General features: G+C 42.9%; 1 protein-coding gene across 1 annotated transcript in view; it reads left to right on the forward strand.

Moving 5' to 3' along the window:
- LOC136315052 (UDP-N-acetylglucosamine transporter TMEM241-like) overlaps positions 1-25,095 on the forward strand; it is a 127,375-nt gene that overhangs the window by 88,064 nt on the left and 14,216 nt on the right. Inside the window, exon 16 of the mRNA XM_066246248.1 lies at positions 23,849-23,881. Coding sequence (XP_066102345.1) covers positions 23,849-23,881 — 33 coding nt within the window. The remainder of the gene's footprint in view (positions 1-23,848; positions 23,882-25,095) is intronic.

Below are 25,095 nucleotides of genomic sequence, written 5' to 3' on the forward strand. Positions count from 1 at the left end.
AAAGAGCCCCGCACATGCCCAGAGCAGAGGGCAGACCATGATGGGAACTGAGTGCCTGTGTCGTGAGAGAGTGAGCTGCTGTAGGCAGAGCTAATGAAATGAAACAGTTCTTGGGAGAGCTGAATGAGCAGCTTTTATTACTTGAAAGCTAAGTTCTGAGGAATGATCGAAGGAAATGACATGTGGAGCTGAAAGACCAGCAGATCTTTACTTGGTGCGAGACTGTGATCTTGGTGAGCTGGTACCCCGCCAGACCCCTACCCTGACTTGCTCTGTTTTATCCTCCGAAGTGTAACTCAAGTGCGAATAGTCATTTGCTCATTTTTTTTTTACTGTTGAACATTTCTATCTTATAAAAAGTAATCCAAACTTGTTTTTCCCTGTTGTCTCCACATCGGCCCTTTGAAGGGACCCAGTCATTCTTTAAGTTTAATTTTGTGATGTTTTTGTTTCTATATTAGTGGACTGCATCTGACTGTGAGGCCAGACAGTTAAGTACAAGCAGGTTGTGCTTGTTTATAGGACTCCAAATAGCCATCAGTCAAACATATGGCAAAGAAAGTTTTTCTTCAGTCAACAATGTATTGCCTTGCACCATGTAACCACAATTGGCTGTTAAATTGCATTTGTAATTTTATTTGATTGTTTCTATGCTTTTCTGGGAGGGAGTTTTATGGGGAACAGGCTCTCCTTGGCTCCATTTCCACATCTGTCCTCTTGTCATGTGACTTCCGTGGGGCGGGGTGCTCAGGGAAGCTGGCTCACAGTTGCATCCGTCTCCAAGAAGAATTCCATCGCATTTCCCTCCTACCTCACTTTAAGCAATAATTCCCTATTTGGGGCTTGTGTGTTTTCTGCATAAATTTCTGAGCATGTCGTTATGTTTGGCCTGGAATATGGTAGGTGATTAGTCAAGATTTGATCAATAAAATGCCCAACATTTTCCTTCACCTCCATGTCAGGAAATTTTCACTCTAGAAGAGGATTTTTGCTTTTATGGAAAGAGCCATTACCACACTAATGTAGGTCTTTTGTAAAAGCCTGGTGGCGTAAATCACACTTAGAGAAAGCAGAAGGGGTGGGTACTGTTCACTCTATGCCATTTTGGCTCTTGAAAGATTTCCTAGGAGCACTTTAATTTTAGACAGTGGGGGAAAACAGTATTAAAAAAAAGAAGTACCAGCCCTAAAGATTGTTGCGTGAGTCTTCAGGGGGGAAATGCAGTTTTTAATATGTACTAGGTTGGTTGTAAGACAACAGGAATTGAGAGAGAAGTTGTATGAAATCTGGTGTGGATATAATGGCTAAAAACAAGAGATTGGCAATACCAAGTGTTGGTGAGGATGTGGAATAACATTTCTGGTTTAGACACACTGATGCTTCTTAATAAAGTTGATGTTATGACTGAGCAGTCCCCCACTTCTGGTATGTGCCCAAGAGAAATGAAGACATAACCAGACAGGACATGATCAATGTTATGGAATTAGATAGATGGGAGGGTTGCATAACTTTTGAATACATTTAAAAACTATTGAATTTTTGCTTTAACTGGCTCTGCATTTGGAATAATAGTAAGACTGCTATTAAAAAACAAAACAAGGCCCTGGCCGGTTGGCTCAGTGGTAGAGCGTCGGCCTGGCGTGCAGAGGTCCCGAGTTCGATTCCCGGCCAGGGCACACAGGAGAAGCGCCCATCTGCTTCTCCACCCCTCCCCCTCTCCTTCCTCTCTGTCTCTCTCTTCCCCTCCCGCAGCCAAGGCTCCATTGGAGCAAAGATGGCCCGGACGCTGGGGATGGCTCCTTGGCCTCTGCCCCAGGCGCTAGAGTGGCTCTGGTCGCAACAGGGCGACGCCCCGGAGGGGCAGAGCATCGCCCCCTGGTGGGCGTGCCGGGTGGATCCTGGTCGGGCACATGCGGGAGTCTGACTGTCTCTCCCTGTTTCCAGCTTCAGAAAAATACAAAAAAAAAAAAACAAAACAAAACAATAGCATGTTCAAAAATATCCATGGTGGTTTTATTCATAAAACTACCAAACTAGCCCCAACCTAGGAGAAATAGTCCACACATTAGTCCAGGAGAAATGAATTGCGATCTCTCCGTACAGTAGAATGCCACACCACTGAAAAAGAGCGTGCAACCAGCAGCACAGCTGGTTCGGGATGGGGATACTGATTTGGAAGAGCATGGGGGGCCCTTCTGAGATACTGGAAGGTTCTGTCCGGTGATGGTTACATGTGTGCTTACAGTTATAACATTCAATGAGCTGTACACTTAAGATTCAAACTCTCTGTGCACTTTCCTGTATTTATGTCCTACTTCAATGAAAAAGAATCGGCTGTGGGTGCTGAATGGTGCTGTCCTCGGGAAGCACAGAGCCAGTGCCAAACCTCCTCTCCTGTCAGCACTGGGGAGTCCCGGCTGGGCTCAGCAGCTTCTCCAGCACACCCCCTCCTGCCTGGCTTTAACATTGTTCATTTACTGCGAGTGGTCTGGGGCTTCTCTCGTTGGGTGAAGAGAAGAACCCACCAGCTAGTGTCTTGCTATTCTGGGCAGTGGTGACCAGTTCTCTTGAATGTCATAGTTGGAGAGGGTTTCTAATGAATATTCAGTTCAGTGCCAAGGTAAAGAAAGTGAGGCCAGGCTTCCTGGTAGCCCTGCAGAAGTATTGACTGTTCCGCTAGTGCTCTGCAGGCAAGGCCGTGCCCTGCCGGGTACACTTTTCCTGTAGGGGCTAACGTGGCACACTCCCCTGTGCCAGTCTGTGTAGCTGGTGCTTAGACACACATTTTTCATCATCACGATCTTGTGAGACCCAGACTACGTGCTTCTCTTATCCACGTAGACAGGAAGAAACAAAGATGTCACATAACTATCTAAGCTAGAACAAAGGAGCTGAGGCTTGAACCCAGTCTTGACTGCCGGAGGTGCCCCTCCTGATGGGTCTTCTTTGAAACACTCAGCTGTGGACGGTCTCCTTCACAGTGTGGGTGACATCTGAAAAGCCGAGTCTAAATGAGACTGTAATGAGCGTTATCTCCCAGGGAAGGCTCCATCTTAATTGGGTTCCCCCACACGTTGTTACAGTTTTCCTTAATGAGTAACTGCACAATCTAGAAAACACCTCCGGAACCGGGGAGGCTGATGGAATCTAATGGGAAACAGATGAAAGTAGAGGAACTCACCCTGCCGCCTGGGCAGAGCAGAGCGGTGCTGTCGGGATGTGTCTGAGGAACACCCGCCAGCAGCCCTTGGAGCAGCTGGGCGCACCTGGGCCGTGGGAATGTGAATGCATGGTTCCTTGGTTAGGTCTTGAATTTTGTGGTCGGTGTTTAACTGTAGGGTGTGTTTTCCACTGTTGAAGCAAATACCTTCTTCTTTAATTTGTAACTTTAATTTTGATCCATGACTTAAATTTTGATCCCCTACAAAAAGAACCTTAGAAACCATTTAGTCTAATTCCCTTCACTTAAAAAATTTTAAGAGGCTTATTGTAGAAAATTTAGAAAGCTAAGTTAAATGAGAAGAAAAAGCTTAAGTGATCCCACCACTGAGGCTATTTTGAAGTATTCTTTCGGACCTTTCTTTGTCTACATATAACTGGGTTTGTCTGTTTTTACAGAAAGGGGACCATTCTGTCCATGGTGGCTTTTATGTAATAGTACTGGAGAAATTTCATCTACTTGGGGTGGGTGGGGCAACAGGCCCAGAGAGATGAATGACAAACAGTTGCCAGTTCAGAGCTTCCTTGGCCCGATGGAGGAGTGAGACCTGGAAGTGCAGGGTACCAGGCTCATCAGAAGCACGGGCTCTTAGCACAGTGTCTGACATGTGACAGGCCTTGATAGAGAGGAGGAAAGAGACTGGTGCCCGTAGCTGAGGCCTCTCTCCTACCTTCCTCTGTCTCCTTGCCTGGGCTACTCAGGAGTTGGTTTCCAACAGCCGCCTTGCTCCCCTGACAGCCCTGCTCCCAAAGCCTCACGCCGCAGTTGCCATTGTGAACTCGGAGGTCTCCAGTGCTAAGTGTGCAGGAAAGGCTGGGTCTTCCCTCCAGCAGCTGGAGAATGACTACACTACGCACCTTCTAGCAACTGAGATCCTGGTTGCAGGGAGGACGACCTTCCCCTGATGTCGTAAATACGCCGCAGAATCCCAGAGGGCTGTGACACGTTCAGGTGGTGGCTGAGGGACAGCTGTGGTTTTCCGTGCAGTTAACCGGGAGTTCTTGGCCGAGATCCTGAACAAACCTCAGTTAATTCAGTGCACCATTTTTGGTGACGTGGCTCAAGAGTCCTGTACTTAAAAATGATTGTTGTTGTGATCCACCTCTATATCCAGTCTGTGGGTCCCTGGATGTCTCAGGTTGGCCCAGCCTCACATTCTGAGGTCAGCTGATGGCTCAGATCCCCGTAGCCCTTTGCTCTATCCCCACGGGGAAATCAGCATGAAGGCCAGCCACTCACTTTTGTGTGCTCCTTTAACTAGTTGTGGGGTTGACACTTCTTGGCTTCAGCTGCAAAGAGGGCTGGCTGGACACCTCAGTGAACTTGCAAGTTAAGGCAACAGGGACTTTGCAGTGTCTTCAGGAACAGATGAGCGAACACCCTCTTTTATAACCACTGTCTCCTGGGCACGTCTTTTACACATAAAAGAGGAAGCAGAGTCACACACGTCCCCAGACTAAATGCATCCGTGAAATCTGTCCCCCTTGTATCTCAGGAGTGCATTTCTCAGAACCCCAGAGTGGGGCGCCATCTCTGTCTGCACATTCTCTCCTTTGCCCAGGTCCTTGGCTGGATGCAGAGGAGAAGTTCCTGCCCTCTCCTTGGGGCCCATTGGCCTGCTGGGTTCATTTATTCAGCAGACATTTACTGTGCACCTCTGGTTCTGGGCCCTGCGGGACACAGACGGTCACAGCCCTGCCCCTGTGGCGCTTACAGGTGTGTTGTCATTGTGCCCATGGCTGTGAGTCTGTGTGTGGGAGATCCTGTCCCGGGCCCACTGGGACCTGTCCCTGTTTCTGCTTTTGCTGTTTGGGCCTCCAGCGGCAGCACTGAGCCACGGGCTGCTGCACTGCCACCTCCGGCCTGGCTGCTTTACACTGGCTGAGCCTCAGTCTGCAGGGGGAGTCTAAGTTTAAAAAAACCAAATTTGGTTGACAAAGCTGCAGAGAGAGTCGGCACTCTATTCCTCTCTGGTGGAAATGCCAATTATCTCAACCCAATGCAGGGCTGCTTGGCAGTACTTACTAGACTTACAAATGTGTGTATCCTACCCCAACACTTCCGCTTCTGAGAACTTCATCCCCTGTGCCATTAAAGGTTAGGCTAAAAATGAAATTTGAAGAATAAAACAGGTCCTGGCCAGTTTGCTTAGTGGATTGAGCATTGGCCTGGCATATGGATGTCCTGGGTTCAATTCCCAGTCAGGGCACAGAAGAGAAGCCATTATCTGCTTCTCTTCTCTTCCCTCTCCACCCCTTCTTTCCCTCTTCCCCTCCCACAGACAATGACTTAGTTGGTTCGAGCATTGGCCCTGGGCACTGAGGATAGCTCAGTTGGTCTGAGCAGGCCTCAGCCTCAGGTGCTAAAAATAGCTTGGTTGATTTGAGCATTGGCCCAAGACAGGTGGCCGGTGGATCCTGGTTGGGGCACATGCAGGAGTCTGTCTCACTATCTGCCCACCTCTCGCTTAAAAATAAAAAGTAAAACTAAAATGAAATAAAATGGTTCGCAGTGTGCCTCCCAAAATGTCATGGAAATAGTTATACTTTTGCTTATACAGAGCTTAAACCTGGGTATGAGGATTTTGAACCACAAAGAGTTGATTGATTGCTAGATGCCTGTATCTGAAAGAAGATAGAAGTAGTAATGAGAGGGTCTCCTTAAGGGAGAGAGAACAGGGTCCCAGTAAGATGCTCTCCTGAGTTTGAAAGGATGTGCCCTTTCAGTCCACTAGGAGAGGGCTGGCACTGCGGTGGCATTGTCCGAAGTATTGAGGGTTGTCTGGTCTCTCCAAAAGGCAGTCAAGAGCACTTTAGAATGTGAGTTCTTCTGTGTTGGGGACCAGAGTCTGAGTCTCGTTGCCACATGGAGTACTTACTTAGGTGACCAAATGAAATGCGACAGGGCCACCCAGGTGTATTGCTGGTCCCTTGACAGGAGGGCAGTCAGCAGATTCTTACTCTGTACTGCACAGACCGATTCCTTGGGGTATGGCCAGGGGATTCTGAAATACATGCCTGTTGCTTTCCAAATCTCTGCGTGTGCCTGGGGCCACAGGCCGTGCCAGTTCTTTAGTGAAAAGTTGGACCCATGAGCACTGTCTTCCTGACGGGGGAAGGTGTCTGATGGGCTCCTGGCTGCACCCAGAGGAGGGCTGGACCCACATCAGCACCCTGTGCTTAGGCTTGTGGTTTCTGTCGTGGAAGCCGGGCTAAGACCACGGTTCATGTTAGTCAGTGATTTTCAACCGGTGTGCCACAGACTTTATAAAGCATGCAGTACCTGACTATTTAGTCAGGGTCACTGACCTCTTTTTCCTTCGATTGTTGAATAAAAAAATGACCACAACCAACACAACAATAGTCCGCTGGTTGGTGTGAATAAATATATAGGTCATATAACAGAGTTGCATCTTATTGGTCACGTCACACATCACAATTGTGTCTGATTGGTTAATTCTTGGGACCAGAAATCCTTATATACCAGTATAGGCACCTGATTTGTGTGTGTGTGTGTGTGTGTGTGTGTGTGTGTGTGACAGAGACAGACAATAAGAGGGACAGGTAGGGACAGACAGGCAGGAAGAGAGAGAGAGATGAGAAGCACCAATTCTTCATTGTGGCACCTTAGTTCATTGATTGCTTTCAAATGTACCTTGACCGGAAGGGAGGGGGTGCTACAGCAGAGCGAGTGACCCCTTGCTCAGGCCAGCCACCATGGGGTCATGTCTATGATCCCACGCTCAAGCCAGTGACCTCGCGCTCAAGCTGGTGAGCCCGTGCTCAAGCCCGTGACCTCGGGGTTTCAAACCTGGGTCCTCTGCATTCCAGTCTGATGCTCTATCCACTGCACCACTGCCTAGTCAGGTGGCACCTGATTTTTTACAAAGTCACTTTGGAGCAAAAAGGTTAGGTAATTCCTATTATTATTATTATTATTATTATTATTTTGTAAATCAGTCAAAATTATACCTATTTCTTTGTCAGATCGGCCAAAAGTATATTTTCTGGTGTGTCGCAGAATTTTAATGACTAGTGTACATGTGCCATGAGATGAGAAAGGTTAAAGATCACTGCTGTATGTTTAGCCTCTAAATTTTACAAGGGGTGCACCTTATAAATTGAACGGAGACAACACATTTCTTCCCTCTGGGTCATTACGTGGGGTCTTGTTGAAGCAGCTGTCTGATTTACCAGGTTAACTACTCTTTGCTTCCCTTGGAACAGACATTTGACGTCCATAAGTGTAATATGTTTTCATTTTGCACTTAGGAGAGAGACTGCTATTAAACGGCTTCTCCTAAGCGGTTTGTCTGTTGTCATAGGGACACCCGGTGTGTGACCAATCACGTACCTACTTGGCTTTGGCTGCTAGAAGGCATGCAGCCGCATTCATGCACTCGCTCTACCCTGCTCTGCGCGCCTCCTCCCACCAGGTCAGAAGATGTCCCTGGCATGGATTTAGGGTGACAGCCTCATCTCTGCCTCCCGATCCTTGTTCGCCCCTTTCCTTCATTTTTCTTGTCTACTGCTAATTGATATAGTTTGTTGGTAACAACTGTCTTTATTTTACTTTATTTTTAATTACAGTTTGCATTCAGTATTATTTTGCATTAGTTTCAGGTGTTCAGCATAGTGGTTAAGCAGTTATATATTTTACAAAGTGTCCCCCCCGATATTTCCAGTACCCACCTGGCACCATGCACAGTTATAACAATATGACTGACTATATTCCCTATGCCGTGCGACGAATTTGTGCTTCTTACTCCCTTAGCCTTTTTCATCCAGTCCCACAGGCCCCTCCCCTTCATCCAGGCCCACAGGCCCCTCCCCTTCATCCAGTCCCACAGGCCCCTCCCCTCTGGCCCCCATCAGTCTGTTCTCTGTATCTATGAGTCTGTTTCAGTTTTGTTTCTTTTTATTATTCTTTAGATTCCACATATAAGTGACATCATATGGTATTTGTTGTTCTCTGACTGACTTATTTCACTTAGCTTAACACCTCCAGGTCTATCCAGGCAAACGGTAAGATTTTATTCTTTTTTATGGCTCAGTGTTTCATCTACTCATCTAGTGACGGGCACTGGGGTTGCTTCCTTACCTTGGCCGTTGTGGTGACACTGCAGTGGCATAGGGGCGGGCATGTTCTTTTGAATTAGTGTGTGGGTTTCCTTAGATATGTTCCCGGAAATGGAATCACTAGCTCATAAGGCAGTTCCATTTTTAACTTTTTGAGGAAACTCCGTACTGTTTTCCCTAGTGGCTGCACCAGTCTGCATTCTTACCTACAGTGCACGAGGGTTCCCTTTTCTCCACATCCTCACACACACTTGTTGTTTGAGGTTTTATTGATGGTAGCCACTCTGACAGGTGGGAGGTGATATCTCATTGTGCTTTTAACTTGCATTTCTCTGATGATTAGTGACATTGACCATCTTTTCATTGTCACAGCCTTGTTATTAAGGCTCTTGAAAATTCTCACTGAAACAAGTTAGGGAAGGACTTGCCCCTGCAGTCTATGGAAAAAGATATTGGGTGAAAGAAGAAAATCTGGCCCCTGAGAAATATGTTCTAGATGGTTCCTTTGTCTTACAGAGAAGGAAGCAGAAACCCAGAGAGGGAATTGGCCTGCCTGCAGTTACTGTGAGTTTGTGACATGGAGGGGGCACCCAGGACTCTCAGTGCTGGCCAGCAGCCCAGGGATAAGCACCTTTGAAGCCCAAGTCAAGGATTACCTCTGGCGCGCTAGTAAAACTACAAGCCCGGTCCTTCCGGGACCAGCTGCCCATTCTCTTGAATTGAATAGGAATCTCCATAGGACTTTTTCAGTACTTTGCTAGGAAAAGATATTTTTCCCAGCTATTGATTTTCTTCCTCTCTTTGGGTTTCCTTCAGCTTTAACAATGGCCATAACTTCACCCTTTGAGCTTCATTGAATACTCAGTAGTTTAGAGATTGCTTAGCTAATTAATGCTGTTCCTTCTATGTAGAAAACCCTTCCTGCCATTCCTCACTGGACTATTTGTCCTTCAAGATTAGCACAGGCATTGCCTCTCTGTGGGGCTTCTTCCCACAACATTTCGAGTATACCCATATCTTAACACTGAGCATATTATATTGAAATTATGTGCTTAGTGACTTCTAGAATTGGCTAACCTCGCATAGGGATGCTGTGAAGCCAGCTTCATGTCTTTCATTTTTGCTTTTCTGGTGCCTAGTGTGGTATTCAGTGAACTCAATGTGGCCTCATCTTCATTCCAGCAATGACTCAAGGCCCTTTTCCTTTTTTACTTCTCAGTCAGTTTTACTGCTGAAACAGTTAGTCATTGCTTTTTTTTAACTTTCATTTTTTTAACTCTCCAAAAGAGCAAGGAATAATGTCTTAGTTCAGGCTGCTGTAACGAAATACCATACACTGTGTGGCCTAAACAACAGACATTTATTTCTCTCAGTTCTGGAGGGTGGGCAGTCCATGATCAAGATGCCACCAGAGTTGGTGTCTCATGAGGACTCTTGCCTTCGTTTGCAGATGGTTGCCCTCCAGCTGTGTTCTCCCATGGAAGAGAGAGGAGGGAGAGGGGAGCAGAGAGAGAGAGAGCGAGAACACCCCTCTGGTCTCTTCTTATAAGGACACTAATTTCATTATGAGGGCCCCACCCTCATGATCTTATCTAACCCTAATTAATTTCTAAAAATCCCGTCTGCAAATACCATCGCACTGGAGGTTAGGGTTTCAATATATAAATTGGGGAGGGCAAGGGAACACATTCAGTCCCTCACGGAAGAGTTCACAAGTTCTGTGGCAAATGCTTACAAGTCTTTGTGGTTTGTGCAAGTCCCTTAAGTGAAACTGAGCTGGAGGAGTGAATCTTGTCCAAGCTTTGTATGGGTCAAAGGAATTCTCACTCTCTGATCATGTTAAATTGAGTATGACCAGATCTGGAGTCAGGATACAGCCTCTAATACAGTGGTTCTCAAACTTTTTGAAGTCAGGGCACATTTAAAATCCTACAAATAATTGTAGGCGCACTATACACAGATTTCTGAAAAATATGTTATAATAATTAAGTCAAATATTAAAGAAAAAATATAAAGTCCAAGCGTGCTTTTATGGTAATTAAATGAAATAATATGACAAAATTAAATATATTCTGACATTTAAAAACATTTTTATGTTACATTTTTTGAGTTATGCTTTTTAGAATTCATAAAAAAAGGGGTTAAAAAATAAAAAGGATGATAAAAAAGTTATCTTTTTATATATATAGATACATTCTTAGTAAGATTTAGTAAATTTGGCAAATCCCGGCATGAATGTGTTAAGTTTTTTCATTCTTGTGTTTATGAGAAACATGAGCCTGATGTGTCCTAGTGATTTCTTCAATGTTTGGGCATATATTTGAAAGGCAAACTCTCATTTTCTCATCAATACATTGAAAAATTCCTCCCTTTTTACTCCTAATTGTGTTGAGTGCAGAAAACCCCCACCATACATTTCATCTTAACTTTGAACCAAACAAAGGATAGAAGAAACTTGCCTCCAGTCTTTCTGGGGAACATGAGGGATAGTGTAAACAAGTCAGCACCACAGCTTAACAGCCTTTTGCAACCTAATCAGGCCAGTGAGGTGGGGGTTGGGCAGACTGTCAGCTTACAGCCAATTTCCCACACCTCTGTCCCCCAAAAATCTAAACTCCAAAAACTCTGTTGGTTTTTTGGTCCCCAACAGGCACATATTTCTCTGAAATAGCATAGGGCGCACCTTCAAATCTCCTAGGGCGCACCAGTGTGCCCTGGCACACACTTTGAGAACCACTGCTCTAATATCATAAGTAAGGTGACCAACCTTTTTACAATGAAAAGGAGGACAAAAATAAACTGAAGAAAACAGTATCGTAAATAAAAGAAACATTTTATTCATTGCAACAATAATACACTATAATATGAGAAATGCATAATAAAAACATTTGTAATATTTTTTATTGTAATTATACTTACATGCCTATTAATTTTTAATAATAATTTTAAGAAGAAAGTACTCATTTAGATACAAATACATCACATCACATGCAATGGATCGACTTTGCATTGATTGAATATGGACATACACAGATTAGTCTTCCAATATCAAAAAGGAGGACATGTAGGAGGACACTTTTCGAGGGAAGATGGATCTTACAAAGGGAGGACTATCCTTCCTACAGGGGGACTATTGGTCACTTTATCATAAGCTCACTTCTTGAGACTAATTCAGGAACTGTTCAGATTAAGGAATGAGGCTGGTCAAATGTAGCAAGAGGATTTTTACTAAATGGGCCCACGTTTCCTATTGTTGAGCATTTCAAGGAAGTTTTATGTATAATCTTTTGGCAAATGTATTCTTTAACCTCCGTTATTGCTCCGTATAACAATAGTTGAAGTTACTGTTATATCAAAAGGAAATGAAAAAATCCTCATATTGGTTGGAGTAAATGTAATTATGGTGCTTTTATTTAAAGCTCCTTTGAGCCTAGATTTATTTCATTTCTAAAAATAAACTACAAAAATGATATCTACCCTTTGAGTGAATCAAAACAACTTAGAAAATAAAAATACCTTAGCCACATGCTCTTCCTTTCCAGAAAAAGTCATGCTTAACTTAGGAAAATGATAGAACTTTTTAATCAGCAGGACAAAAGCTTAAAAAATAAATTTGGCAGAAACTCATCATTCTAAAAGTAAGTTTGACAGTAGATGACTATATTTACTGAATAAGATAAAACCAAGAAACTTGAGAAAGTGAAAAGTACTAGAATGAAAAATCTATTTTCTATTTTTTTTCTTTTCTAAGTGAGAGGAGGGGAGATAGAAAGACAGACTCCCGCATGTACCCTTGACCAGGATCCACCCCCCCAACTGCCATCAGGGGCTGTTGCTCTGCCTGTCTGGGGCATTGCTCATAACCAAGCTATTTTTAGCACCTGAGGTGGAGGCTCTACAGAGTCAGTGCCTGGGGCCAATGCAGTCGAACCAATCAAACCATGACTGTGGGTGGGGAATAGAGAGAGAGAGAGAAGGGAGAGGGGAGGGGTGGAGAAGCAAATGGTTGCTTCTCCTGTGTACCCTGACAGGAATTGAACCTGGGACATCCACACACTGGGCCAATGCTCTACCACTGAGACAACCAGCCAGGGCCAGAATGAAGAATCTATTGACTCCACACCAGGCTGTTGTTGAGTTTGAGGTGAAAATAGAGTATTCTCAAGTCCCCTCTTTGTCTTCTGCAATTGAATGTTTTAAGTATGTCTACATTAGTTGACTCTTTATACTACTTGACAAATAAGCAATACTTGGCAAATGTATAGTGTCTTTATGTAAAGAAAATAACAAAACAAACAAAATCCACCCAAATCAGGTATTTCAGGATAAGCTGAAGTGGTACACCCACAGAGAGAGGTAAAAGGAAGAAGCTTTCCAAAGGTACCAGGAAACACTACTTCAGCAAACAATATTACTTATGGCCTCTTGAGAAATGGGAGTACTAATGAGAAAAGTCCGACACCAGCTCAGGGAAGAGTTAATACTTTCTGCATGACTCTGCCAAGAAAGTTGCAAGTCCAAGAGAAAAGAAAGGTCCAAAGGTTCACAGATTTCTAAAGTTATAACCAAAGGAATAGTGTCAGATGGTATGAAAAGACACATGATGGGGTGGGTGGGGGGATAAATGGTGATATGGAAGGAGACTTGGCTTGGGGTAGTGAGCACGCAATACAATATACACAGGATATATTATAGAATTGTACATCTAAAACCAATATAATTTTATTAATGTCACCCCAAAAATTCAATAAAAAATAATCTTTCCTTTTTTATTTATTTATTTATTTTGAATTTTTTTTTTTCTTCTGAAGCTGGAAACGGAGAGACAGTCAGACAGACTCCCGCATGCGCCCGACCGGGATCCACCCGGCACGCCCACCAGGGACGACGCTCTGCCCACCAGGGGGCGATGCTCTGCCCCTCCGGGGCGTCGCTCTGCGAGACCAGAGCCACTCTAGTGCCTGGGGCAGCGGCCAAGGAGCCATCCCCAGCACCCGGGCCATCTTTGCTCCAATGGAGCCTTGGCTGCGGGAGGGGAAGAGAGAGACAGAGAGGAAGGAGGGGGGGTGGAGAAGCAAATGAGTGCTTCTCCTATGTGCCCTGGCCAGGAATCGAACCCGGGTCCCCCACACACCAGACCAACGCTCTACCACTGAGCCAACCAGCCAGGGCCTCCTTTTTTTTTTTTAATAAAGGTCTTTTCAGGTCATAGCATGTGTTAAAGTGTCCAGAGTTTTGATACTGAAACTCTACTACCCACTCTTTCTTCCTTCTTGGGATATAGGCTAAGAAAACATATGCACAAGTAATCATACGCAAATGGGAAACAAAGCTGAGTTGAAAAACTCAACCTTGGTCTAGAGATTCAAAAGCTTTCTGCTTTTAAGGAGGCATGGCTTCCTCCCATTCTCTACTTCCATCCCCAACAGGTGGAGGCAGAGAATGAAGAGAATTTTATTGAGAAAACAAAGAAACCATGCGGGGTCTGGTTCTTGCCTTTAAAGCACTAGAGTCCCACTAACTAACATAATGAGCCTCAGTAAACATACAGTTAGATGAATAACTCTTTCCACTAAGTGAACTTGGAAGAGAGTGAAAGGATAGAAGGTAGAAGACTTTTCTCTCCCCACAGGCAGAGACTCAGACGAAACTAAATGTTCCCCTCACCACCAGCTTAATCACTATCAGTTGCATCATATTGGAAAGTCTATGTCTGAAGAGAAAGAGACAGTACCCTTCAAAAAGTTCTGTTGCTTCAGGCTGTTATAAACAAAGTCCTAGACTAAAATAAATAAGAAAGCTAATTAAAATTATAATGATGAGTTAACAAGATTGTCACTGATCAGGAAGATATACAGAAAAAATAAAAATAAAGCCTCCTACCTTGCCTCAGTATGATAGCCAAAGTGGCTCTAGGGAAATAGTGGTTGGCCAAGCCTGATTAGAAAAACAGTGGCTTATACCATCTCTCTGGGTCTTATTTTTTCATCAACATAATAAAGGGAAACCTTTTACTTCAGAGAAGAATATCATATGACTAACATTTGACTAAAACAACTATGGGGGAAACAAATTGCAGAAATCATTTTTTTAAATATTGGAGGTCTGTGAAAATAGTGAGAACTAAATAAAATAAAATTCCAGAGAAAGAAGAACCCTTCTTGGGTATAGTGAGTAACAGGCCATTTTTTTTTCATGGAGGTGGGAGAAAGGGGAGGATATGTGTTGGTATGGGTGTGGGCTAATGATCTAACTTGGTTCGAGAAGAGGAAATATTCTGTAGGAAAAAGAAACTAGCAGAGCTTTTGGCAGTTATGTGGAACTGGCTTGATAGATTGGAAATTAGAAGAGTCCCAAAGGCAAATCCAATTTTTCCATGAGACATTTGATGAGTTTGAGTCACTGTTCAGGAGGCTTCAGGCTAGCCCAGAAAGAAAAGTGAAAATTCTCATAGCTTTGGGGTGCTTAGAAGACAAATTCCTGCTGGAAGGAGGAACCTGTAGCTAATGTACAAGTACCAGATTTTGAAGTTATGTGGGATGAGATGCAAAAATGCTAAGGTCAAAACTTTCAAAAGGCAGAACTTTCAGGGATGAGACAGAGATCCATCAAGGTCTTAAGCACAAATCTCTGAGGGCCATCCTGAAAGAAGATAAAATAGAGATGGATTGAATCATACTAGAGCTTCAGCTCATCTCTGATTCATTCAACCCCTGATTGGATTGAGCTCATCATCCTGTTAGAGGAAAAGAGCAACACTTCTGGTTGAAACTATCAGCTGGAGCCTCTACAGTTTTCTTTTACACAATGTCCAACATATAGTCAAAGTAATAGGCATGTGAAGAGTCAGGAAAACATGATGGGCCAGTGGAAAAAATAATAGCAATAAAACTACAAATGATCCAGATGTTGATGCTAGCAATAACTTAAAAATGATTATGAATAATATCTTTTAAAAAACAGAAGAAAAGATTAATTAAATCACAGGAGAATTTCAGTGCAAAATTGGAATCTATAAAAAAAATAGTTTTTGAACTGAAAATATATATCTGAGATTAATAATGTATTTTATGGGTTTCATCAGATCAGCACAGCATAGCAGGATTAGTGAAGCATAAAGAGGGGAAAAAGGAGTTGAAAGAACAGAACAAAGCATAAGAGACATGGGGAAATTGTCAAAAACAAGTGTAATATATGTGTACCTGAAGTTCTACAAGCTAAAAAGAGAGAGGGATTGGAGAGAATCAATATTTGAAAGGAGAATGACTAAGGATTTTCCAAAACTGCTGAAAGACATCAACCCTGGACAAGAAATACAAAGAAAATCATACCTAAGTACTGCAAGGCATATCGCAGTCAAACTGTTGAAAACCAAAGATAAAAAGAAAAATCTTAAAAATCAATCAAAGAAAAAGGTCATTACCTTAAATATAAAAAGCAACTGATATTTCAATTGAAGCTATGAATACCATTAGACAATGGAATGACATCTTTAAAGGACTGAAATTTGGGGGGAGAGATTAGATAATCTTAGCCCTTCGTTCCACTATTGCTACTTTAAAGAACTGGTCACTAAGCTATTCAAAATTACTATGAATCTATTTGGAGAATTACTACATAAAGTTTTCTGGATTCTTTCATTAAATACAGTAAGTCCTCACTTAACATCATCACTAGGTTCTTGGAAATTGCAACATTAAGTGAAACGATATATAATGAAACCATTTTTATCACAAGCTAATTGATGTGTAAACGAGTTAAATTCCCACAGCATATTTCTGGCATGAAAACATCATCACACTTCTCAATAAAGACCTAAAACATTATTAATATTTAATGTTGAAATAAGTGTGAGCTATATTTTAATTTGAATCCTAAGCTTATATAAACTTGTTAAAAACCATTTCACACAAAAATAAATGGTTTCAAAATTGTATGTTTTTTTGCCTGACCAGGCGGTGGCGCAGTGGCTAGAGCGTCGGACTGGGATACCGAGGACCCAGGTTCGAGACCCCGAGGTCGCCAGCTTGAGCGCAGGCTCATCTGGTTTGAGCAAAAAGCTCACCAGCTTGGATCCAAGATCACTGGCTCGAGTAAGGGGCTACTCTGTCTGCTGAAGGCCCACGGTCAAGGCACATATGAGAAAGCAATCAATGAACGACTAAGGTGTCGCAATGCACAACAAAAAACTAATGATTGATGCTTCTCATCTCTTCGTTCCTGTCTGTCTGTCCCTGTCTATCCCTCTCTCTGACTCTCTCTCTGTCTCTGTAAAAAAAAAAAATTGTATGTTTTTTTTTGATATATATTTTCCCTGTGGTACAATAAAAGGTGGTACCTAATATCATTAGGCAGGAAAAATAAGTAGAGTCAGGGTTAAATGTGATCCACATGTACATTTAAAAAAGATTTTAAAAAGTAAGACAATTATATTCCAACCTGCTTATCACAGTTCAGGGTGCAAGGCAGGAACAAATTCTGGACAGGACGCCCTTCCATCTCAGGGTGCACCCACACTCACACCCACACTCACTCATACAGGAACAGCTGACTCGCCGGTTCACCTGATGTGCACATTGGGATGTGGGAGGAAACCAGGGTGCCCAGAGAAGACTTACACAGACACGGGGAGAATATGCAAACTCCACAGACATTGGCGACACCTGGGAGTAGATTTTTTTTTTTCTCATCAACATTATAACAAAATATTATTTGAGGATCTGCTGTATATGCTTATTAGATCTCTTAATCCCCAGATCTCTATTGAATCACAAAACCTCTATTCATATCACATAGCATGATACTGGCTTCTTTCCTGAAATCACATTGGAAACTCATTATAAATCAATAATGCAGAACAAAATTTGGATAATGTTTTGAAATAGAAAATAAGTATTTGAAGGTAGAAGGAATGGATGACTCTATGAAAAGGAAACCATAATATAATGGTAGGATATCTGTGTAGTGTTAGTTAAGGTGTTGGTTAGATTAGTAGTTTACAATTCCTTACAACACAGATTGTGGTTTTAACAATGAAAGCAGAAGCAACCAAAAAGGAAAATAGATAAATTGGACTTCATCAAAATTAAAAACTTGTGCTGCAGCCCTGGCCAGTTTGCTCAGTGGTAGAGCGTCGGCCTGGCGTGCAGGAGTCCTGGGTTTGATTCCCGGCCAAGGCACACAGGAGAAGCACCCATCTGCTTCTCCACCCCTCCCCCCTCTCCTTCCTCTCTGTCTCTCTCTTCCCCTCCCGCAGCCAAGGCTCCATTGGAGCAAAGTTGGCCTGGGCGCTGAGGATGGCTCCATGACCTCTGCCTCAGGTGCTAGAATGGCTCTGGTTGCAACAGAGTGACGCCCTAGATGGGCAGAGCATCGCCCCCTGGTGGGCATGCCAGATGGATCCCGGTTGGGCGCATGCGGGAGTCTGTCTGACTGCCTCCCCGTTTCCAACTTCAGAATTTAGAAAAAAACCCAAAACAACTTGTGCTGCAACGGATACCATTAAGATAGTAAAAAGACAATTTACAGACATATCTGATAAGGGACTTTTGTGTAGAATATATAAAGAACTTAAACTCAATAGTAAAATGGTAGATTACAACTCAGTTGAAAAATGGACAAAGGATCTGTATAGACAGTTCTTCCAAGAAGATAAATAAATGATCAGTATGCCCATGAAAAGATGTCCTGATTAGGGAAATGCAAATCAAGCCACAGTGAAATACCACTTCCCACCCACAAGGGTGGCAATAATAAAAAAGGCAGATAAGGACAAGGATGTAAAGAGCTTGAAACTTCATACACTGCTGGTGGGAATGTAAAATGGTGCAGTAAGTGATATCTATGATGCTAATGGTGATAATGGCAATGATAATGACGCTGTCTTTTTGACCAGTTCTGTCCTATTCATCAATGTTTTCAAGTGATTCCATGAATTTGGGGCAGTTTTATGAATACTTCTACTCAAACTAATAATATATTAGTAATCATGGATTCAACTCTAGTTTCATGTGTGAATCACTAGAGGGTCTTTTTTTTAGATGCTGATACCTGGGCTTTATTATATGATATGGCAATTTGATTGATATGGGACAGTTTGGGGTTTTGTTTTTTTGGGTTTTTTTTACTTTTCATGATATTTTGATATGCAAATAGGCTTGAGAACTACTGAGTCATGGTTTAGTAAAGCTACCACCATGTAGCTTAGAGTTGGAAAAGGAGGATTGGACAGGAGTTGGGAGACTTGCGTGTTGGTCCCAACTCTTCCCTCGTTGTGACTGTGTTCTTTGACAAGGCTCTTAACCTCTGGGAGCTTCAGTTTCTTCCTCTGCAAGTTGGGACTCAGCACACCGTATGTGGGGCTGTTGTGAGGAGCACATGAGCTCATACATGTGACCCCGTGGAGCCTGGGTTGCTTAGTCATGGATGTTTTGTGCCCTCTTTAAATTTGGTTACTTTCTTCCCTTTACTGTTCATGAACTAGATATTCATGTCACATTTTTTTCCCAACACTGTTCTCCTGTTTCTTCTGTAAAATTTAGGAGTTTGTTAAAAATCATCTAAGTAAACTGTAATTGGAAAAAGCCATCTAAGCTTTCTTTAAGTTTAAAATGTCTCCTTATTTCACATGACCCTAACCTGTTTTTGTTTCTTATATACAAAGTGGGGCAAAAGTAAGTTTATAGTTGTTTGTATAGAAAATAATACAGTAATTAGTAAGTAATAATACAAGAATGAACTCTGTTCTGCACACTCACAACTGTAAACCTGCTTTTGCCCACCCTGTATATTCTCAATCCCATTGTGTTTATGTTAAGTGTTGGTTTTCTGATATCTGGAAAAATTAATGGCTCATTATATACATATTTATATATTTTTAAATTTTTTCCAATGGTTGAGAGAAGGAAAGAGAGAGAGAGAGAGAAACATCAACTTGTTCCACTTAGTTGTTCCCTCTAGTTGTGCACTCATTGATTGTTTCTCGCACATGCTCTGACGGGGGGTCAAACTCGCGACCTTGGTGCTCTGGGACGATACTTTATCCACTGAGCAACCCAGCCAGGGAACTTATTATATATTTTAATGAGGTGATACAAATAATGTTAACAGCCATACCCAAATTTAGCATGAGTTTTCTCTAATTAATAATTATAGTGATCATGGTAATAAATCATAGGATTGGTAATAAGGGTTCATTGAATATTTTTAAAATGCCAGATAGAGTTCTCAGTCTTAGCTATGGTTTCTGTCTGATGGATTTGGAATTGTTCCTTGGGTCGGGGCGGGGGGTGGCCTGCTCTCAGACTGTAAATTTTTATTAGATTTACTCTTTAACCTAATAGGATGGCTGGGTTAGTAACATTCATATGTGACTCTGTCACACAGACAGACTCCAGGCATGTCTGACTCACACCTCCAGCTCTGCAGCTTGTGAGAAAACTGGAGTCTGCCCTTCCTGGAAGATGTGGCAATACCAGCTGGACTGAGCAGGTGTGGAAACAGTGCTGGAATTGGAGGGCGTGGAGTGGAACTCCTCACGTTTTAATGTGCATGCATATCACTTGGGGATCTGTTCCAATGTAGATGTTGCTCAATAAGACTGTGGCAGGGCCTGAGACTCTGCATTTCCTACAAGCTTCCAGATGATATTTATGGCAGGGATATAGAAGACATCTTCCAGCGTATTTGTTCCCTTGTCCATTCAATGATCAAGTTCAAGGGTGAGCTCTCATGTTCTTACATTATTCTACCTCCCAGACCACAGTCATTTGGTCCAGGAGCCAATCAGAACCTTTCGTGGCATTTTTGGACTAGGAACCAGAGAGCCACTCTCCATGCTCTCTGTGGAGCTCTTCCTAGCCCCATGGAGCTGATTGGTCAAAGAAGCATGTCCCCATTAGGGGCAAAGAGAATGTCCCCATAGTTCTTGGGTCTAGACTCTAAGCATCCTTAGTATATGAAAAGGAATTTTAAAATAAACATTACTGTGACCTGTGGGATTATATAACCAGCTCTGACAATCTAGTGCAGCTCCATGAAATGTGTCAGGCACTTACCGTGTGCAGCTAGGCCCTGAACAGATGAATAGTGCACGCCTGGCTGGGGAGACCACACAGGTCAGTCATTTGGCATGTGCAATGGCAATTCGTATGGAAACCCCCAGAAGACGTGCCTGATCCACTCGATGTGTGGGTAGGCCAGGTTAGGAAAAGTTTTCAAGAGATGGATTTTCAAAAGGTGAGTAGGAATTGTGTCGGGAGGCCCGTGAAATTATTCCAGGCAGAGAGAACTTGCTCCAGTGGAGCAAAGGCAAGATGATGGTATGAAACTGTGTTTGAAAAACTATAGCCAGTTTTAAGTGGGGGCTGCACAGACTGTAACTAAGGAGAGTGGAGGGGGGCTTCTACGCATGCGCCATTCAGACACTTTTTAAAGAAATTCATATGTATTTAAACAACAACATATCAATAACAAATAACAAGCCCAAATCTCTGATTCTCCTCCAAATACATGACTAACTGGCAGGTGCCCATTAACATCCTCTCCCTTTTATTTTCTTTTAAACAGATACCAAGATCGGGAACCTATGGCTCGCGAGCCAGATGTGGCTCTGTTGATGGCTGCATCTGGCTCGCAGACAAATCTTTAATAAAAAAATAATAACACTAAAAATATAAAACATTCTCATGTATTACAATCCATTCATTTCCTACCACTCATGTTCATGGTTGTGGGTGGCTGGAGCCAATCACAGCTGTCCTCCGGGACAACACCAAATTTTTATTGGATAATGCCTAACGTACACGGGTCGTTGTATGGCTCTCGTGGAATTACATTTTAAAATATGTGGTGTTCATGGCTCTCTCAGCCAAAACGGTTCCCAACCCCTGAGATAGACCATTTGTCTTATGATTAAAATGAATGTTTAAAAGACAAACCTGACCTGCTTTACATACCAAGCTCTGTTTAAATAACTCAGAGGTTGTGACATCCATGGACAAAGCCAGGAAGTTCAGAGCCCCACTGCAGACACAACAATGTCCTGAGTTCTGCTGTTGTTGGCATCCCTCTGCCTGTGCAGGTCCTGTTGTTTGTTATTCAGATCTGCGTGTACGAGGGAGACATTCCTCAGACCCCAAAACTCTTTCTTCTTCGGAGAAAAAATTTGTATTTTTAAAAATGCCTTTCTGTAAGCGAGAACAATGGTAGTAATGGCTGCTGCTTTGGTGGCTCTTGAATGTCAACTTCCAAGAGTAACTTGAAGTCTTCTTTCCATGAGCAGATTTTAGCCATTTTAAAGGTTGTTTTTTATTTTAAAGTCCATGCTTTTCCTGACATCCAGCTCCCTAACTTTTTCATCATCCCAAACTGAACGCTAATTAACCGCTAACTCCTCGTTCATCCCAGGCCCTGATAACCTCTGTTCTACTCTGTCTTTATGAGTAGGTATCATGTAGGTATCTCATGTGGGTGGAGTCATACAGTATTTGTCCTTCTGTGTCTGGCTTAATTCACTTAGCATAATGTCCTCATGGTACATTCATGTTGTAACACATTGCAGAATTCCCTTTTAAGACTAAATAATTTCACAATTACGTGTATGCATCACATATTGTTTATCCCTTTATCCTTCAATGGACACTTGGGTTGCTTTTAAATTTTAGCTATCATGAGGTTTGCTGCTATGAACATAGTAGACTTACGAATACCTGTTTGAGTCCCTGCTTTCAGTGAATTCTCCACCCCCTTCCCCACCAATAAATAAATTAATTAATTAATTTAAAAAGCTGCATGGAGCTCACTAGACCCTGCTTGAGTTTCAGGCTGTGAGAGAAGGCTGACCCGGGAGTCAGGGTGTTGGTTCTGTTCCTCACTGCCATGAAGTACCCACCCCCCACCCCCAGAGCTAATCTTATCACTTCTGCTTAGGGAGTCCCCTTCACCTTGCGAGTTCTACCCTAGGTGACTATACACGAGACATTCAGTATCCAGACTCGTACAGCCAGCCTCTCCTGGCTTCTGTTTACTCCTTAGTGGCATTAGAAGTGGAGAGGGCCCCTGGCATGGGCAGATTTATCATTGAAATCTTTGAGTGTTCTTGAGCAGCCCTGACAGCTCGTGACATACAGAAATCTATCACTTTGCTGAGGTATGAATTTGAACCTCACACACGGTGAGGTGGGTGTGCGAGGATGAGTCACAAAGTGGGTAAATTGAGTTGACCAACTACACTTCAGCGAGGTTATGCTGGCTGTTACTTGTTCTTATGTCGTGCCTTTTTTGAAGTGGTAAAACTTTGGTGACTGTGTGTGTGTGTGTGAGAGAGAGAGAGAGAGAGAGAGAGAGAGAGAGAGAGAGGAGGGAACATGCCTCCAAAAAGAGCTGAGTGCTAGGGCTGGTGATGGAAATAAAGTAGAGAAGCCTAAGAAACTGCAGTTTCTTAAAGTAGCCCATCTAACTCCACAGTGCTCCACAGTGCAAGCAAGTTCACTGTGCATTCTCTACAGAAATAAGACAAACCGATCTTGGAAGTTTCGGTGAGGCAGCCAGCAGAACATTTGCTCACTGAGAGATAAAAATTTAGAGAAGTTTGAAAAAGTGGCCCGAGAGCAAGGCAGGAGACTATGCACACATTTCCAGGAAGCGGCCGATGGAAAAGGCGCAGTGTGGCTACTTAACCCACCTTATTTTCAAGTAAGAGCTAGTTTGAAAATATTAAGATATGTTTTTCTTGGCAAAAGCTGCAGTTAATAGGTACAAACAGGTCAGCTCTCTGTCTCACAACAGATGAGGTTTTTCCTAAGCTAGAGAACTCACGGAGGACCGGAGGCACAAGTCCTAGACTGTGACTATTGCAGGGTACATAGGAGCTGTCAGCGTCACAGACTAGACTGACAGTCATATGAAAGAGCCTATCAGAGGTAAGGAGAGAAGCTGACCAAAGAAGGTTATGATTATATATGTGTGTCAGATTGTCACGTATACACTTGAAATATATACAGATATGTTTGTCAAGTGTTCCTCAATGAAGTTGGAATAAAAGAGAAAAAGAGCTGGTAAAAAGGAACGCAGGAGATAGCACAATGGCGAAGAATTAGGACCACTTTCAGAAACTCAATGAAGTGTCCCATGATGCCAAGCTTCCAGCATCGCTAACATCCCTCAGTAGAACAGAGTATTCTTCAGCAGTTCCAAGAAATACAATTAGCACCATCCTTGCAATATTCAAGAAGTTTTAAAAGTAAAACGGAGTTAACAAGATTAACATTAGTTAAAACGAAGGAATGAGGAGGGAGGAGGGAGATAAAATGACAATAGTAAAAATAAAAAGAAAGGTAAAAAAAAATGGGTACAAATGAGATAAAAATAATATTTTTCCAAACAGCCAAATGTAATAAGTTGTACAACCTAGATGAAATATATGTTGGGAAAAACTGAAAATGGCAAACGGGAATTAAAAAGAAAGACAAGACTTGATTGGCACGGTGGCCATTAAAGATCACCACGCACTAGAAGTTTCCATAGTAAAGATCATGTTTACTCTTTACAGGAAAATAAGGAAGCTGATGAACTAACTGATATGGTTAGTATAACCTTGTTTCCAAAACCAGATGACTGCATTGCAGGGTAATAATGGTTTAGGCCCACTGTATTTATACCATAGATGCAAAGGACCTAAAAGAAACAAAAGGGGTGGTGGATTGGAGGAACAGGTGCCATTCATCGTATTTTTAAAGATAAAGCTCACCACCCAACACTGGGAAAGTTTTCTTTCTTTGTCCTGTGGATTCTGTTTGTCAATTGACTCTCTGACCTTGTTGCCGCTCCATTTTTGTTCCTGAAGACAATACAGGTTTTTTATGTTGTCAAGATTTTTTTCGCCATAAATCAGTAAAGGGAAGCAAACAGAAAGTGACCCCAAGTGGGTAAACTACAAAGGTTCCAAACCTCACAGTTTATATACCAAAGTTCTTGGTTTATACTTCCAGAATTCTTTTGGAGATGGTAAATGAGTGACAATGAGACTCAGTAAATATTCTTCTTCCTTCTGACCATCTGCTCACTGGAAGACCTGAAGAGACCTCTGTGACAACATATGAGGTCCTTTTGAGTGAGATGGTAGTGGACATTGCAGAGGCGTCCAGCCTGAGTGGCCCATCCCAATATAACCTGCTTCTCACTTCTTGCAAGGAAGCCAGTCCTAAGGGGACCTTCCCAGGGAAAAGTGTTTGGCATGCCAGAGTGCAGAATTCTTGGGTGGGGGGACATCTTTCCCTGAGCAGACACTCTAAGTGTTGGCAAAATTGTTTTGGGGCCTGGCCAGGTAGTGGCTCAGTGAATAGACCATCGACCTGGGACGCTGAGGACCCAGGTTCAAAACCCTGAGGTTGCTGGCTTGAGCGTGGGATCATAGACATGACCCCACTGGGTCATGGCTTGGGCCCAAAGCTCACTGGCTTGATGCCCAAGGTCACTGGTTTGAAGCCCAAGGTTGCTGGCTTGAACCCAAGGTTGTTGGTTTGAGCAAGGGGTCACTGGCTCAGCAACAAACAATGAGAAAGCAATCAGTGAACAACTAAGGTGCTTGCAACTATGAGATGATACTTCTTATCTCTCTCCCTTCATGTCTGTCTGTCTCTCTGACTCTGTCTTGCTCTTGTGCATACACATGTGCTAAAAAATAAAAGATTTAAAAAATTGGGATTTGGTTCAAATACATTATTTGTGTCAACTGTTTAAAGGCAGTGCTGGAGTCCTGTTACTGACCTTCCTACGAGACTTTTTTTGTAATTTCTA

The sequence above is a fragment of the Saccopteryx bilineata genome, chromosome 11 (assembly GCF_036850765.1).
Source record: "Saccopteryx bilineata isolate mSacBil1 chromosome 11, mSacBil1_pri_phased_curated, whole genome shotgun sequence".
NCBI lineage: Eukaryota > Metazoa > Chordata > Mammalia > Chiroptera > Emballonuridae > Saccopteryx > Saccopteryx bilineata.